This window comes from Camelus dromedarius, chromosome 4, assembly GCF_036321535.1.
Source record: "Camelus dromedarius isolate mCamDro1 chromosome 4, mCamDro1.pat, whole genome shotgun sequence".
NCBI lineage: Eukaryota > Metazoa > Chordata > Mammalia > Artiodactyla > Camelidae > Camelus > Camelus dromedarius.
In genome coordinates this window covers 91,849,955-91,865,498 of record NC_087439.1, presented here as the reverse complement: position 1 = coordinate 91,865,498, position 15,544 = coordinate 91,849,955, and the positions used below count along the sequence as shown (strand labels likewise).

The window sequence follows — 15,544 nt, the reverse complement described above, 5'->3', positions numbered from 1 at the left end:
GCTTTAGGATAGTACGTGACCTGAAGTTGACAGGTTGACCTCTGGCCTCTGTGGATGCTGAACTTGACCCTTCCACCACGGTCCTCTGCTTCTGAGGGGCCCAGACAGAGTGGCCAAGGCAGAAAGAAAGGGTTGGGGAAGGCCCTTCTGCAATCCTGGTGCTCCCACACCTGCCAAAAAGCTCCTTCCCTAGTGGGCTGGAGAGAGAAGCATCCCCAACCTTGCCTCCAGTTGGGCCTCAGAAGCCCAAGGCTAAGGGGTTGGCAGGAGGAGGTGGCTGGAGGAGCCGGCAAGTTAAGGCACAGGGACCCATCTGCTCTACCCTGACCTGGGGGGAAGGGGAGGCAAGAAGATGCCTGTTTTTCTGACGTGTCACAGAGGGGTCCCAAAAGGCCATCCTGAGTGGCATCCTCCCTGGTCCCTGAACCAGCCTCCTGCCTCCCCTGACGTCATCCTGCCCCACCACCAGTCAACATCCACTCTCATACCTTCTGGAGTGACTCCTGGCTGTATTTGCAAAAGAACCACTGTTGAGAAGTGGGGCTTCTCCTTCACTTCCTGGAGCTCAGGAAAGCCCAGATCATCTCTGCCCCAGCTTTGCAGGACCAACTGGACTCAAGTCTCATGGCCGGGAGTTGGCCTCCCCAGGAAGAGCTTGTCTCTCAGACCCCCCTGTCCACACAGCTACCTGCCCCACCCCCACCCCCTGCAGGCCCATCCCTTTCAGGCCCACCCCCACCCTTTCCCCGCCATGGAGCTGTCCTGGCTGCTGCGCCAGGTGGGGCAGGACAGGCCCACTCTAGATGAAGCGCTTGTCCTGCTCGCGGTAGGAGAAAGGGTCCCCAGGGAAAGGCTGAGGTGGAGGCTGATTGTAGGCGCCCTGAAGGAAGATCCAGGCTGTGCCCACCACCATGATGGGTGTCACCACAAACAGGCAGAGTCGGTCCACTGTGCGGGCCACTCGGTTCCAGCAGTCCTTTTCCTGGGGGAAGGGTGACAGAGACAGTGGAGTAGGGCGGGCCTTCAAGCCACAGACTCATGCCCCAAGCTGGGGCCAGGTGACAGAGGCACGGCCTTAGCGTATCTGTGGGGGCTGCCTCAGGCTTGCAGCAGATGAGATGTGCTGGCATGTCCCCAGCAAGGACCCAGGTCCCCTTCCAGCCACAGGCAGGGCTGGTCTTTGTCTGTCCAGGAGATCGAGAGCAGGGCCACAGCCTCCCTCCCAGCCACTCAGTGCTACCCCTAACTTATATACGAACTGGAAAAAGGTGCCCCTTTCTCAAGAAAGAATTTTTTTAAAGCTGTATAATATTGAACAACCATAAAATGCTGCCTTTTAACTGTCTGGTTTTGTCTGGACTAACAGCTTGGAGTTGAGCAGGGACAGAAAATGATTGGCAGCTGGGAGAAAGAAGGGACCCTAAGGGAGGTCCAGAGTGTGGCGCCAACAGCAGGGAGCTGTGTGCCTATGTGTATACCTGAGCGTGTGTCTGGCCCCGTGTGCTGCTATGGGGTTCTAGGCAGGGGCTCCCCCTCCCTGAGGGGCCTAGAATCTGTACCCACTGTAAGCGCCTTCATCTAAGTTGGTAGGTATCTCTGAGGAGAACTGTGCCCCCTTAAGATAGGATATGCTTGATCAGTGCACTACTTGAACACCTGTACACAGCAACCCTGTTGCTACTCACCTCGTTGTAATTGTTCTGGTCCCTCATGTGATTGACGATAAAATTGGCCCCATCCACAGCTGGCTTCAGCTCACTGAAGAGCTCCTGCTGGGCCTGCTCAGAGCCTGCTGGGGGCCGGCCTGTGGACATCAGACCAGAGGTGGGCATGAGGGCTACCCTCATCCCACCTCCCATAGATCAGCCAAACTCTAAGCTGTTAGGGACCCACGTGCGGTGGTGAGGCGCCGGGCCAGCCCATGTCGCTCTGACTGCTTCTCAAACATGAGATCACTTCGAGACTTGAGCGAGAAGTATTCCTCTGCCTTAGAGATGTAGCCCAGGGAACTACTCCTCCGGACCAGGGCCCCGGGACTGGGCCCATCCTCCGCGGGGCGGGACATGTGCAGGACCTCCGGCAGGGTCTCCAGGAAGAGCTGTGGCAGGTCAGGGGTCACATTTTACAAACATGGGTCACCTTCACACATCCAAACATCTGTGACTCTGTTCCTGGCTGCCACAAAATGCTCCCAAGTCTGACGCTGGTCATTATTCCCCTGATGCCCTACTGATGGACACTCCCTCATTACTCACAGCATAGAGAACTCATTTGTTGAAAATGAATTATATATGAAAAACAAAGAAGTAAGAAAAATACCCCAAATGCTGAGCTAAGATGGAAAAATTGCTAAACTACTTCAGCTGTCCCAGAAGAACCAGGTGGCTGCAGAGGCTGAGAGGCAAGGACAGTCCCCATCCTGGGCACCCCGCCCCCACAGTTCTCACCTTCCTTTGAATTGAGGTGTAACAAACTCACATTAGAATCAACAAATCTTAAGCATGTAGCTAGGTTCAATTTCACAGATGTGTTCAGCCGCGTACACACCTCTCAGGTAAGATATCGACCTTCAGCTCAGAAGTGTTCCCTCATGCCTTGTGACCCCATTAATTCCTACCCACCCCAGAGGGAACCACCATCCCGATTCCTATCACTAAAGATTGGTTCTGCTTGTCCTTGAACTTCATAGAAAGGAAATCTCTCACAGGAAGCCTGTGTTCTTTAGGTAACATTCCACCCAGGGTCCCTGCGGTGGGGCTTTTGCCACTGAGTTGCGCTCCTCGTGTGGGTGTAGCCATGGCTTCCCCTGCAGAGGGGCACGTGGACAGTCCCCAGCTTTTGGCTACTGAGAGCCCTCACCTTCTTGACCCCCTCAGACAGCACGTGGGTGCTGGGTGTGCGGAAGTGGATGTTGAGCACGATGACACAGATCACCACGACCATCGTCACCAGAACCATGCCAAAGAGCAGGAACCTGTGGGCACACGCACAGCCTGGAGCCCCTGCCCGGGGCTCTGTGCAGTGAAGAGTGGCGGGGCAAGCTGGGCGGGGTAAGTCACTCACTTGCCAATGAGGGGGATGGCCTTGGATGTGGCTGGCAGCCGCTTGGAGATGAGCAGCAGGAAGACAGACTGGGCCAGGAGCACAGAGATGGCCATTGATGTCTTCTCGCCACCTGGAGAGCCCGGACTTAGCTGTGACCTCTGGCCCCGAGCCGGGAGGGTCCCACTGTGGCCCCTGCACTACTATTAACAATGCTATTCATGGTGCCCTGATTACCATCCTGGTCTCAAATCCCACTCTGCCACTTACTGCTGAGTGACCTTGGGCAAAAAGCCTAACCTCTCTGTGCCTCAGTTTTCTCAACTGTTACATGTTGTGAGAACAAGGTGAGAGAACATGCACTAAACACTCAGACTCTGCCTGGCATGGGGTTAGAGCTCAAGGAACACCCGCTACCATTGTTAGCCAATCCCCTGTCACCCAGCCCTCCTGAATCACAGATCTGCATGTGTCCCTCCTCCACACAGAAAGCCCCAGGGCATCCTCATGGCACCCAGGTAACAAACAGTCCTACTCGCAGCACTTCCTTCAAAGACCCCAGCCCAGCACTCCCTACGCCCCGCCCCAGCGCCCCTTCTCTGTCTGCAATGCGCCTCCCAGCCTGGCTCCAGCTCCCATCCCACTGCTGCCAGGCGGCACTCCTAGTCCTGTACTTTCTATTCTGTCTGCCAGGGTCAGGGGCTGGGTCACATCTGTCTCTGGAACTCACTGTGCCCTGCTCATAGTAAGTATTCTGGAGCCAAGTGACTACAAATGACATGTGCCTTTCTAGAACCAGGTGAGTATAGAGTGCACGCCCCATGCCCTGGCTTCCTAGAGACCCTGTTATCCACCCATTGGCTCAACAGCCAGGCCCACAGCCACACAGTGGTGACCACAAAGACCCGACCTCTGCCCTGACAGAGGAACACTGCAGTGGTTCTCCCTAGTGTCCTTGGAAAGCCCATCCTGAGAGGCAGAAGTGGGGTCCAAGAGGGATGGAACCCCCAGGGATCCTGTTCACGTGGGGAATATCAGACATGGGCACAGAGCCCTCCCACTGACAGGCCACATGTCCCTCATGCCTGGATCCTGAGCAGGGAGCTCCAGGAGCAGTGATCTCCAAGTGGCTCCCAGGAGGAAGTGAGGGGCAAAGCAGGGGCGGCGATGCACAGGTGCCTCGGGGAGGGGAGGGCTCTAAGGCTCACAGTCAGCCGGCAGGTAGAAGACTAGGTTGATCATGAAGGAGATGAGCACACAGGGCACCAGGATGTTGATGACGTAGAAGAGGGGCTTGCGGCGGATGATGAGGTAGAAGGTGACGTCCTGGCGGCTGGGACTGTCCAGCGGGGCACTGGGGTCCACGTTGATCCTGGCCGGCCGGTGCACTATTTCCCACTCCCCGTTCTCTGAGGGTGGCATATGGATGCGTTGGGGTCAGGCTGGGCAAGGGGACCAAGGTGGGGGCCTCAGGGCAGGACGAGAGGCTGGGGGTAGTGAGAGGGCCCAGAGGCGCAGCGAGGCCTGTCTGCGGGGCCCTAAGGGGAGGGGGGGAGGCACAGAGGAGGGTTCTTGGTCTGTTTGTGGGTGTCTTTCCCGGGGGGTTGGAAAGGAAGTTTCAATCTACAGAGGGGATGTTTTCCTCGAGGGCTGACTCTTTTGTTTTCTCCTTGGGAAAAATAGAAGCTGAGGGCATATGTGATTCAAAGGAGTCTTGGGGATAACAAGGCAGTGAGCGTAGGAACTCCCGTCCTGGTGATGTGGGTCTCCTCTGACAGAGAGAGGCAAGCAGTGGGGCCCCATAGAAGACTGGGCTTAGTCCCAGAAAGGGGATGGGGGTCTTTGGGAAGGGGCAACAAACACACCATCAGGATGGCAGCCAAAGCCCCCACCATCCCCTGGGCTCTCTGGGGACAGGAAGACTAACCACCCCCTCATCTGTTGGCCACATGCATCCCCAGGGACCCTGCCCAGACCCGGAAGGTCTGTTTACCTGTGTGTCTATGTCCCAGGTGTATGTACCCAAAGCATAACATGCATCTCCGGGGGACAGGGGTGTTGGTGTGACTGTATCTGAAGGGCCTGCCCACCCACAGCTGCTGTTCCCAGGACCTGTGAAGCCCTCGGGGTCGATGATGATCCACTCCATGGGGTAGTGGTGGCCGTCCTCTTCATCCTGCTTCAGGCTCAGGGTGATCTCCTTGGCCGTGTACTTGAGTGAACTGGGGAGGGCAGTGGACAGAGAGTGGTCCTCAGCCACTGACTGGGCCACTGAGCAGGGCAAGCTAGTGCAGGAGGTTCACGGTGGCAGGGGCCACTGCAGGGATGGGGAGCTCTAATCAGGACAGAGCAGAGGTCTCCGCCTGAGGGTGCTTCATTCACCTCCGTAAGGCCCTGGCAGGGTGCCCTGGGGTGAGGGGTGGCTGGAGAAGTGGGTGCACCTGAACTTGAGGGAGCAGTTCTGCCAGTCGAAAGGGAAGTAGGTGACGGAGATGGGACAAGAAGAGTGGAAGATGGCGGGTGGCAGCCAGTACACGTAGCCGGAGGAGTAGATGAGCACGTTGCAGGAGTAGGAAATCTGGAAGGAGCCGTCATTGCTGGGGACAGGGACAGAGGTCGCAGTGAGCGCTAGCCAGCTCGGAACTGGCAGGGTTGGGGGCGGCAGAGGAGGGAGGGCAGTCAGACTCTTGAGGCTGAGGGGGAGGCTCAAGACACTTAAGGAAGGGAGACATAGTGATGGAGGGGAGGCCAGGGAGGGCGGCGGCTCAACTTGTTCTCCAGCACAATTTCTGGGAGCCACACCATGTCAGGGGGCAGGCGCAGGACGCTGATGTTCCCAAATTTTTCAGCATTCCACTCCAGCCGGCTGTCTGTCCAGCCCTGGAAGCCCAGAAGGAATGTTGGCAGCGGGCTCTGCTGTTGTCCAGGCTCCCCCCACTCCCCCTACTTCCCTGAGGGAAGACTGTGGGGTCTGGGGCTGTGACAGAAGAGGTTTGGGGGAGGTGGGCACAGAGTGAGGACTCAGGTCTGTCGTGTACAACTGTGTAGGTTGTACACTGTACAACTTGGAAGCACTGTTTTCACTGTGGACATAGAAGACTTACATCTGTATTATGAGCTTCTGGTAGGTGGTAGACAGTGTCTTCTGTAAAATCAAGACACTGTGACAATTTTCTCCTAGATGAAGAATCCTAATCTACAAGCCTAATCAATCTGGGCTTATGGCTGCACTAGCTGGTGGGAAGGGCAGCCGGGCCTAGGGTTTCTCTATAGGCAAGTCAGTCCCTCCTGGAGAACAGTGTCTGACACAGGCTGGGGATCCCCAAGCAGAAGCCAGCAGAAGGGAACCTGAGCCCTGCACCCTCACCCTTCGGCTCTAAGTGGGGTGTTCTCCTTACGTGCTCAATCCACACGTTAGTGGTGAGGGTCTCTTCAACTTCTTTCTGTAATCAAATAGGACGACTGTCCCGAGGGTCCTGCACACATTCACCAGGCACCTCCTCCCTGCTGCCACCCAAGTGATGGGGAAACCATGGTGTTGGCCTGCCCCCAGCAGTCAGGAGTGGATGAGCAGACCAGGGAGCAGGGAGGGCACATGGCCTCTAAAGTGTGTCTTGGGTGCAATATGGGGGCTCCCCAAGAGCTGAAGCTGGAGGGGAAGGGGAAGGGGCATCAGCCTGAGGCCTGCAGGCAGCCCAGGGCATGGAGACAGCCCGAGTGTGTTTCCAGGGGAGAGGAGCTACCAGAAGTGGGGCTGGGGCCTTGGGCTTCCCAAGCCAGGAGACAGCCAGGCCTCCAGGAAGCTGTCCCTGTCGCGCTTCCCTAGCCCAGCCAGGAGGGGCCTCTCACCAGGGAGATGAGGTTGGAGAGGGTGAGGGCCAGGGAGACCTCCACGCTCTCCTCTTTCTGTGCCACAGGCCTCAGCTCCTTGTTGTACCCCTTCTCCTCAAACAGGTGCCGGATCAGTCGTTCCTCCTCGTTCAGGCCCCAGCTGCCTGGGGAGGGTTGGGGACAGGGGCCCAGGAAGGATGCTGCCCTGAGGTCCAGCTGGGCGATGGAGCTGGGCCCTGGAGGTTGGCCCCTCCAGGGAGAAATTGCAGTGAGAGTGGGGAGGTGGGTCTGATGCTGGAAGAGGGAGCATCAGGTAGGAGTGGGTGGGAGGGGACCATGCTGTGGGGACCCGGGTAGGCAACCTGAGGGACCCTTCAGGGAGGGGTGATGGCCAATCTTACCACACACCATCAGGGCAGCCAGCAGTCCCAGTGTTAACACAGGCCCCTCCATCCTTCTCCTCTGACTGGGTCTTGGGTCTGCCCCTCCTATCAGCAGGACTAGGGAATGTGGGTGGGTGACAGAGGGGACAGGTGCAGGATGGGGGGAGGGTACAAAGGGAAGAGGCAGCCGGAAACGCAATCTGACACCTCTAGGCTCTGCTGCAGGGAAGAGAAACTGGGACAGGTGATGAGGGGGTGGGGACAGGGACTGGCCAGCCGGGCAGGAGCCCAAAGACATGAGACAAAGATCCCAGGCTGGGAGTCCCTACAGCTAGCAATGAGGGCTGAGGCTGCGTGCAACGCTGAACATTGGGGGCAGCACTGATCAGCCATGGATAGCGAAGTGGTGATAGGCAGGTCCGCCACTGCCCTTTCTTGGGAGGTAGACAGGTATGCTGAGGTGGGGGGCTTTGCAGCCCCCAGCCAGTGTCTTTGTGACCTCCACCAACTGCTTCTAGGGGCTGGGCCGTACCCCCAGAGGTCCAATGTCCATCCTAAGGAAACTCAGTGGGAGGGTATAGCTCAGTGGTAGAGTGTGTGCTTAGCATGCAAGAGGTCCTGAGTTCAACCCACATTAAATAAATAAACAAACAAACTTAATTACCTCTCCCACTGGGGAAAAAAAAAGAAAGAAATTCAATGCTAAGTAAGCTCTGGAGTTGTATCTGTAGATCATAAATAATGTTTATTAAAGCAGCTGTAATTTTCTGATGGCACATCTGGGAAGACACGTAGGGCCCAGGACCCTTCTCCCACCTCCCCGACCCCCACCCAACTCTGGCAGTGACAGTTTGTCATCATAATTCCTGAACCCTCCCAGGCCCTGGGAGCAGCAGGTCCTGACCAGGGCCTAGGGGAGAAACATGGCTCACGGCCATCTGGCTGGGGGAACCCGAGGGCTGAGTGGATGATGCTCCTTCCTCCCCAGCCCTCGGCCCTGCCTTGAACCCATCTGGGGTCCTTCAGGCTCTGCCTCCGCCAGGGCTGCCAAGCGGAAGGCCTGCAGGGCCTGCACCAGCAACCGGGGAAGGCTTCGAGCCAATGTGGCTGGCTCCAGGCCCACCAGGCCGCCAAAGCCCACGTGTCGGCCACCCAAGCCTGCCCGAACCCAGGCTCGGAAGAGCCCAGTCAGTGTCTTGGAGCCCAGATCTGCCAGGACCTGTAGAAGGAGGAGGCAGCTCAGGGGCCAACAACCATACTCTTGGTCTCTCTCTTGGCCCTCAGAAATTCTCACTCAAACCCATCCTTTCTCCTTCCCCTTCCCCCTAATCCTGCACACTTCCTGCTCACTGGGACACCCCCACAAGCCCTCTGCTCACACCTTCCCTCACATCTTCACACCCACCCAGCACTCAGCTCACACAGCTTCCCTCCCCCTCCCCTCAGAACCCCCGTCCCACCTTCACCCCAAGCTGCTGGGGGAAGGTCCTCCCTCCTGCTGGGGAGGGTGCCTCTCCTGTGCCACTACCCATCAGGGCTGACCCAGGTTAGCCTTCTGAGGCCACTGTGAAGGAGTCTGGGAAGGCGGGCTACCCACCTCGTGAAAGTCCATGGCCAGGTGCTCTGAGGGGACCTGCAGGATCCAGGCATGGGTGCCCTGGAGGGTGGCCAATTTCTGCCGCAGGGGCTCCAGCCCAGGGCAGCCTGCAGGAAGGGGAGAAGCCGCGGGAATAAACGCAAGCGTGGAGATGGGGGTGGTATTCCCATCAGTACCTTTGGGCACCTCCCAGTGGGCAGACTTATGCTCTAGATGGGGCAGCTGAGGAGCAGCCAAGACTTGGAAAGTTTAAATAATAACACAAGGCCCAGCATCTCTGTTGCTACTGATGATGGCCCAAAGTCACAAGTTCCCCTAAAGAATCATCTGCGCTGCTGCTGGGGGAAAAAAAGGGAGAGCGATTTCCCCATTGCCAGAAGGGGTGAAACTGCTTCCCAGCGCAGACCCTGGGAGAATCCTCAGGGCCTCGGCCAGCCCTTGACCCGCTCCACTGGCGATCGCCGGCAGGGGGCGACATTACCGTCCGCTTCGCCTTGCTGCTCTGATCTCCTCTTCGGGAACCGAGTGCCTGCAGCCCGCGATCCTGCGGAAACGCAGAGCTAAGGGAACGCCTCGGCCGCGGCGGGGTGGGTCCGGGGCTGTGCTGCGAGGGCTTGGGGTACCTGGGTGCAGCCGCTGCTCGCGGGACGGGTGCCTGGGAGGATCCCGGAGAGACAGAGCGGGACGAGCTACGGACGGGGCCAGGCGCCGCATCCCCGGGCGCGGGCCGAACAGCTCCTGGGCGCCCCGCAGCAGCTCCAGTAGGGTGTGTGCCAGCGAGCGCAGCTCTGCAGGCGGGACAGGGGTCCCAGTGGTAGTCAGATGTGGGCCAGGCCCTTAGGCCCCCGGCCCAGTCCCGGGAACAGGACTGACCACATCGCCGCCGGCGCTGCAGGCACTGCTCTTGCGCGAGACGCGTACAGGCGCCCACGGGCCCCGGGCACAAGTGGGCGTAGAAGGCGCAGGGAGGGGCGGCATCTGCCAGAGGCTCTCCAGACGGATCCCAAGCCAGAAGCTCCCTGCAGCTGGGCTCGCGGCTGAAGGGGGCCGCTGCGGGGGCAGTACGGGCTAGCTTACCCCACCCCCCGGCCTTGGACCCTAGCCCCCCAAATCCTCCGCTGGAGGGAGACAGGCTTTCCTGGCTCAGGAGGCTGAGGGAGGGTGGGGTGGAAACGGGCTTGTTCAGGGCTGTTAGCGGGACACTGTGGGGAGGAGGGAATAGGAACGGGGCGCTCACCGCTCATTTGATCCTGAAGCCAGTCCTTGAACACAGCCACACGGGTATAGACCCCGGGCTTCCCTGGCTCCCCGCATCCATCCCCCCAGGAGGTGACTCCGTACAGGACCTCCCTGGGGCGGGCGCCAGGCTCAGAACAGGTCAGGGGGCCTCCAGAATCACCCTGTGAGGACCCGAGCCAAGAGAGAGGCCATTGCATTGACACCCCTCCACCCCAACGACAGCCTTAGACCTGGCCGGGAAAGCAGCTCTGAGCTCTACTGGGGCTACCATTCTTGTACCCATTTTAGCAAATGACATAGAGGCTCAGAGAAGTTGAGTGACAGCCTGATTCTAGAAGGAAATACGGCTGTTCCTTCCCTGGGGAGCGCCCCACCCAGAGTCCTCCCATCAATCGAGGCTCATACCTGGCATGAGTCGATGCCCCCGGCCAGGTAGCCAGCACAGAGCATGCTGCTGGGGCGCAGCCCCGGTCCCAGGGCCCTTCTACAGGTGTCTGCGCTGAGCAGGGGCACACGGGCCTCCCTTACCGCCTCAGCCTCGGGCCCGTCTACAGGGAAGTAGTGGAAGGGGCTCAGGCCTGAAGGGCAGGGGTCCTGCTTCAAGGGTTTTCCCCCTTCCTGCTGCCCTCCTTGATTCCTCCCATGCGAGATGGGCAGCATTTTGCGAAGGCAGCTGGGCATTGGTCAGAATCCTTACGCCCCGACCTTCCGAAATTCCATAACCCCAGTCCCCATTCTTCCCATGCACACGCAGGTGCGGCTTACCCAGGCCCTGCCCCGCCAGTACCTTCGAAGAGAGCACCCCATCCCGCGATGGCACAGGAAGTGCCTGCGGGAGGCTCCTGGGGCTCCTGGGGCAGGCACACCGGGCGCGCCGCCCCTGCCGGGCTCACCGGAGTCCACAGCTGCACCAGGGCCAGGTCGTTGTGAAAGGTCCGAGGGTCAAACTGGGGAGGGGGTGGCGGCGCAGTGTCAACGAGGCGTGGGGTGGGGGTGCTGTTCCGAACTCTGAGGGCCTAGGGGCTGCCCTCTCACCTTGGGGTGGGGCAAGATGCGGTTTACCGGCACCTCTTCCGCTTGCTCCCCCCGGGGCCCCTCGGCCAGCGTCACCGTCCACAGAAGCTCGTTTGGGGCGCTGTGGGGCGAGCGGCGGGAGATAACGCTGGACAAGGAAGCAGCGAGGTCCCTTAGAGACCCTGCCCCCTGCCCACGGGCATTACCCAGCGAGTCCGCACGCCGGGGTGCTTCTCCACCTGGGGACAGGGAGAGCTGGCCCCGAGTGGGTCGAATCCTCGGACTATAAGTCATCGGAGATCCGAGGCTGGGAGGCGAGGACGCCTTGAGGCGGGCAAGGGACAGTCACCGCTAGGGGGCAGCAGAGACCGGCCCTCACGCTTGGCGCCCTTCCGACGACCCCGGAAGAGTTGGACCCGGTGTTGGGGATCTCGGCTGGGCAGGGGCCTGAGGCTGGACGTACCCCGCGAAGCAGTGCGCCGCCGTGAGCACCCAGGACGCAGCCACCAGGACGCCGCCGCACAGAGGCTGCCCGCCGAGTTGCAGCCTCACCAGCCAGGGCCAGGCCCCAGGCGGCGCCGCGCTTCCCCCCACAATGCGGCCGTGGGCCCGCGTCACGTTGACAGTGCCCGGGTGCCTCTCGCCACACGGCCCTAGAAAGGCCAAGCGGCGTCAGGAGGAACAAATCCTGGTCGACCTCACCATAGAGACCCCTCCAGGGTCCACCTTGCTCTCAGCCCTGACCCCTGGAGCCTTTTTAGCCTCACCTGCCTCAGGTGGATCCTGGAGGAGGGGGGCTTGAGGCCTGGGACGCCCAGGTGCTGCTGAGAAACAGATCTTTGAGCCTCGTGGCCACCCTCCCACCCTTCCTCCATCCCAGCCTGGGCCTGAGTCTTCTCCCTCCTCCCCGACCCCTGCACCCCTCCTCTGTGACCCTGCCCCCTAGCAGTCAGGATCTATTTCAGCAGCCATAAACTCACTGCTCGCCAAATGAGCCCAGACTATTCCTGCCCTCCTGCCTTTGCACACACAGTGTCCAAGCCTGGGGTGCCCTTTCCACTTGGAGAGACCTTCATGAGCATTGTCTTGGTTTCAGCCCCACCCAGTCTCTGTCCCCAAGAAGGGGTCAAGTCTAAAGGGAAGGGAAGGGGTGGACAGGAGAACGGACCCAGGGTAGTCAGTGCAAGCTCACCAGGGCATGGGATGGTGTGGTTGGCACAACCCCAGCACTCATGCAGTCTGTGCTGGATCTCCATCACCACCTGATTTACAGCCCACTGGGCGCTCCTCTGGGCCGCCTGCAACACTTTTGTCCCCTGGGCTGACAGAGCTGCTGGGACATGGGGAGCAAGTCATGCACTGCTGGGGAAGAGCTCCAGGCTTGTCCTCCTTGCCCCAGCCTGGAGCCCCACTTTGGGAGGCCCAGTGGGGAAGCAGGTTGGGCTCCAGAAGCACTGGGACATAATGGGAGAGGGGGCGACAGAGAGCCCCAGGGCTCCAGGCCCCAGCACTCAGAGCAGATGGTCCCAGATTCTCAGCCCAAAATATCTCTGTAATTCAACTGAGCTGGGCTGGAATCTGTGGAAAGGGCCTTTCCTTAAAACCTTGAAGGGAAAACAGCACTCCAAAGGTACAGACATCACAGAACCCAAGGCTTATTGACACAACGAAACCATGGTCCAGTCGTCCACCTTGGGGCCTAGATAACCAAGGGGATGCTGCCCTGGGCCCCTTCCTCCCTGCTAACCCCAGAACCTCCTGGAAAGCACACCTTTTTGCAGTGCACTCCCCTTCCCCTTCCCGCCTTGTCCTCCCCTTTCCTCTCCCACCTGTGTCTCAGCCAGGGATCCTTCTCCCAGTAGGGTAGGCAGAAGAGGCCTTGGGGGAAGGGGGCAAACTCATGTTCCCCTGCCCAGAACCCACTTCCTCTTTGCTCCTCCCACCTCAGCCGCTCCCTTAGACCAGCCTGGGCTCACCTTGCAGGGTGCTGGGGGGCAGGCGCATGTACAGTGGGTGCCCATGTGCAGACCATGGGTCTGGGAGGGGCAGCAGCAGCAGCAGCACAGCCAGCAGCATGGTGACCAGGAGCCGGAGCAAGCGACCCCGGGTTCTTTCCCCCTCGGGGTCCACCCGCCAGGCGCTTATCCTTTGGTGCCTGTCTCCCACTGCCTTTCTGCCCCTGGGCACTGAGTTCTTGTCCCTCAGATCATCTGACTCTATTCTCTTACATCAAAATCACCCGCTTCCCTTGGTCAGTCCCTCACCTGGCCCTTAACTCCCAGGAGCCCACAGGGGAAATGGGGCTTGGGGGGCTATATAGAGGACAGACTGGGGGGGTACATGGGAGGGGGCCAGGCCTGGGGGAGGGAACAGGGTAGTGGGCTTGACCCTCACCTTTGAAGTCTCATCATCCAGGCTCTGAGGCCCCCCTTCTGTCAAAGGAGCCCTTGTTTCTGCGGCTCCATCAAAGGGGCCTGGACAGGCCAGAAGAGCTGACGGTTGGGCTGGGGGCCAGGCAAAGGGAGGCTGGTGGGCAGGGGCTGGCCCTGTCTCCAGGGCTCAAATGGGGGGCGGGATTCCCATGTGTCTCTATTCCCTGAAGAGTTTACAGCTATGCTGGGGGCAGACACTCCTGGAGGGAGGAGGGAAGGGGGTATCTGAGGGTCCTCGGCAGTCCCACCCCCTAAGGAGGTGCCTGAGCTCCCAGCCTCTCTGCCCCTAATTGCTTGGCGGTGTCCCTCCCCAGTGTGGCCATTTCTAAAGATGATCAAAGCGCCCTAATTAGCGCCGTAATTGCCGCACTGGGGGTAGTTAGGGTGGGGGGAAAGGCAGAGGCAGGCGGACGCTGGAGTGGCCCAGAGAGGAAGGCGGGAGACGAAAGGCCCCATCAGTGGCCCAGTTCGGGAAGGACAGGCCCCAGCAGCTTCTGCCGCTCTCCCAGACCCCCTGCCCCTGCGCAGGGCCCACTCGGCCTGCCTGGCATTGTTCTTGGTTGCTATGACCCTGATCTGGCAGGAGGGAGTCTTCTGTAGTCTCACGGGAAGGGCCACAAATGGGCAGCTCTCCTGGGACCAAGTCCCCACCTGGGGCAGAAAGAAGGTAACCTCTTGCCCCACAGAATGTCTTGGGGCCAAAAAAAGAACTCTGGCACCGCAGTTTGTGCTGGTGACCCCCAGGCGGCTTTGGCAGGCCTGGTCCATTTTCAGAGCAGATCTGTCACGATGTCTTCTCTGTAACATTGTCCTTTCTTCTCCAGCCCTTGCTCTTTCTATATAGGTGAACTCACCCTGATGGGAACTTGCCCTCCTTTCAAAGACAGAACCTCAGACCTGCAGAGATAGCCTTGAGCCAGGGGTCCCACAGGGGTAGTAGGTGAGATGAAGAGAAGGGGCAGCCAAATCCAGCATCCTCTCCAACCTCTTCCTTCTGTGCCACTGTGGGCAGTGGAGAATAAGCACGACTTCCTTTTCCTCCCTGAAATTTTCTTCCCCCTGGATTGCAGTGATGCCCCATCAGTTTGGTTCTTCCCAACCTCTCTGGGCACTGACCACAATGAGGCTCCCACCCCATGGAACTCCATTGGAGTAGCCCCTCACTGCTCCCCCACCCCGCCCCAGTGCTGTGCTACAGTCAGCTCAGACTGGCTCCTGAGAGCTAATCATCTGCATCTCTTCCCAAGACTGCATTCAGTAATGTCACGTGGTAGCTTGAAATCAGTCATGATGAGAGTATTTACACCATGGGAATCAGCAAAAGCTGTGGATCAGAGCTCTTTTTTCCCCAGGGAGGCATTTGTTCGGCATTTAGCAGCACAGCACTATATACACCCCTTTTCCCCTTCACTGGTTACCTACCACCACACCTCAGAAAGGTAACACCTCCGATTCAGGAATGCCATGAAAATACTGTCTGAGTGTGGGTTATTGTGAGTGAATATTATGAAACTGGAAATTATCTGTATTCATCAGAATATCTATACAATCTATACATCTAGATAGGATGTGTGTCTAGGTGGGGAACCTTTTGGGACTTTTTATCCACGATCTCCAAATTCTTGGCAGAGAGAGAGTTCAACACAACCTGTATTTGAAGCATAAACAGAGGTTTGAGAAAGTGTCCAAAGGAAAATTATCTGTGGTTGCAAGAGAGAGCCATTAAGTAAGGGACCCAGAAAGCAGAGAGAGATGTGTGGGAAAGTCTAGCAGGCCTCCAGACAGAGAGGCCAGCAGCTCAGATACATCCTGCAAGCTCTGGCTGCAGAGCCTTGCATTTAAACTGAAAGGACTGAAGCCTGAAGCCAGCCCCCCCACAGTGGAGCCCCCTGTGGACACTTCCTCTGGGGAATTTCTTGGGGGGTACACTTCCTACCCACACAGCACCTAAGTCTCTTAGCTGCTTGGAATCTGCCAAAGCCTGTTCAGGCTAGAGCACCTGTAAA

The 15,544-nt window shown here is 58.9% G+C and overlaps 2 protein-coding genes across 5 annotated transcripts; both read right to left on the bottom strand.

Moving 5' to 3' along the window:
* Nucleotides 1-314: 314 nt before the first annotated feature.
* Nucleotides 315-7,326, bottom strand: CHRND (cholinergic receptor nicotinic delta subunit). Of its 4 annotated transcripts, XM_031452414.2 has the most exons (12): nucleotides 7,275-7,326; nucleotides 6,892-7,037; nucleotides 6,441-6,485; nucleotides 5,813-5,922; nucleotides 5,484-5,639; nucleotides 5,155-5,264; nucleotides 4,251-4,451; nucleotides 3,064-3,175; nucleotides 2,860-2,974; nucleotides 1,894-2,098; nucleotides 1,686-1,804; nucleotides 315-982 (listed from the first exon to the last, which is right to left on the bottom strand). In XM_031452414.2, the coding sequence occupies exons 1-12, from the start codon at nucleotides 7,324-7,326 to the stop codon at nucleotides 800-802; spliced, it is 1,554 nt and encodes a 517-aa protein (XP_031308274.2). In that variant the 3' UTR covers nucleotides 315-799. The 4 variants fall into 4 exon arrangements, with proteins under 4 accessions (XP_031308274.2, XP_064341502.1, XP_064341503.1 ...); XM_064485432.1 differs by lacking the exon at nucleotides 6,441-6,485 and having other exon boundaries at nucleotides 800-982; XM_064485433.1 differs by lacking the exons at nucleotides 6,441-6,485; nucleotides 6,892-7,037; nucleotides 7,275-7,326 and having other exon boundaries at nucleotides 800-982; nucleotides 5,845-5,894.
* Nucleotides 7,327-8,018: 692 nt separating this feature from the next.
* On the bottom strand, nucleotides 8,019-13,182 carry PRSS56 (serine protease 56). Its single transcript, XM_031452413.2, has 13 exons — nucleotides 13,083-13,182; nucleotides 12,326-12,436; nucleotides 11,874-11,927; nucleotides 11,570-11,759; nucleotides 11,128-11,227; nucleotides 10,880-11,039; nucleotides 10,498-10,640; nucleotides 10,091-10,253; nucleotides 9,727-9,903; nucleotides 9,477-9,641; nucleotides 9,335-9,397; nucleotides 8,854-8,960; nucleotides 8,019-8,475 (listed from the first exon to the last, which is right to left on the bottom strand). The coding sequence occupies exons 1-13, from the start codon at nucleotides 13,180-13,182 to the stop codon at nucleotides 8,185-8,187; spliced, it is 1,824 nt and encodes a 607-aa protein (XP_031308273.2). The 3' UTR covers nucleotides 8,019-8,184.
* Between the last annotated feature and the right edge of the window lie 2,362 nt (nucleotides 13,183-15,544).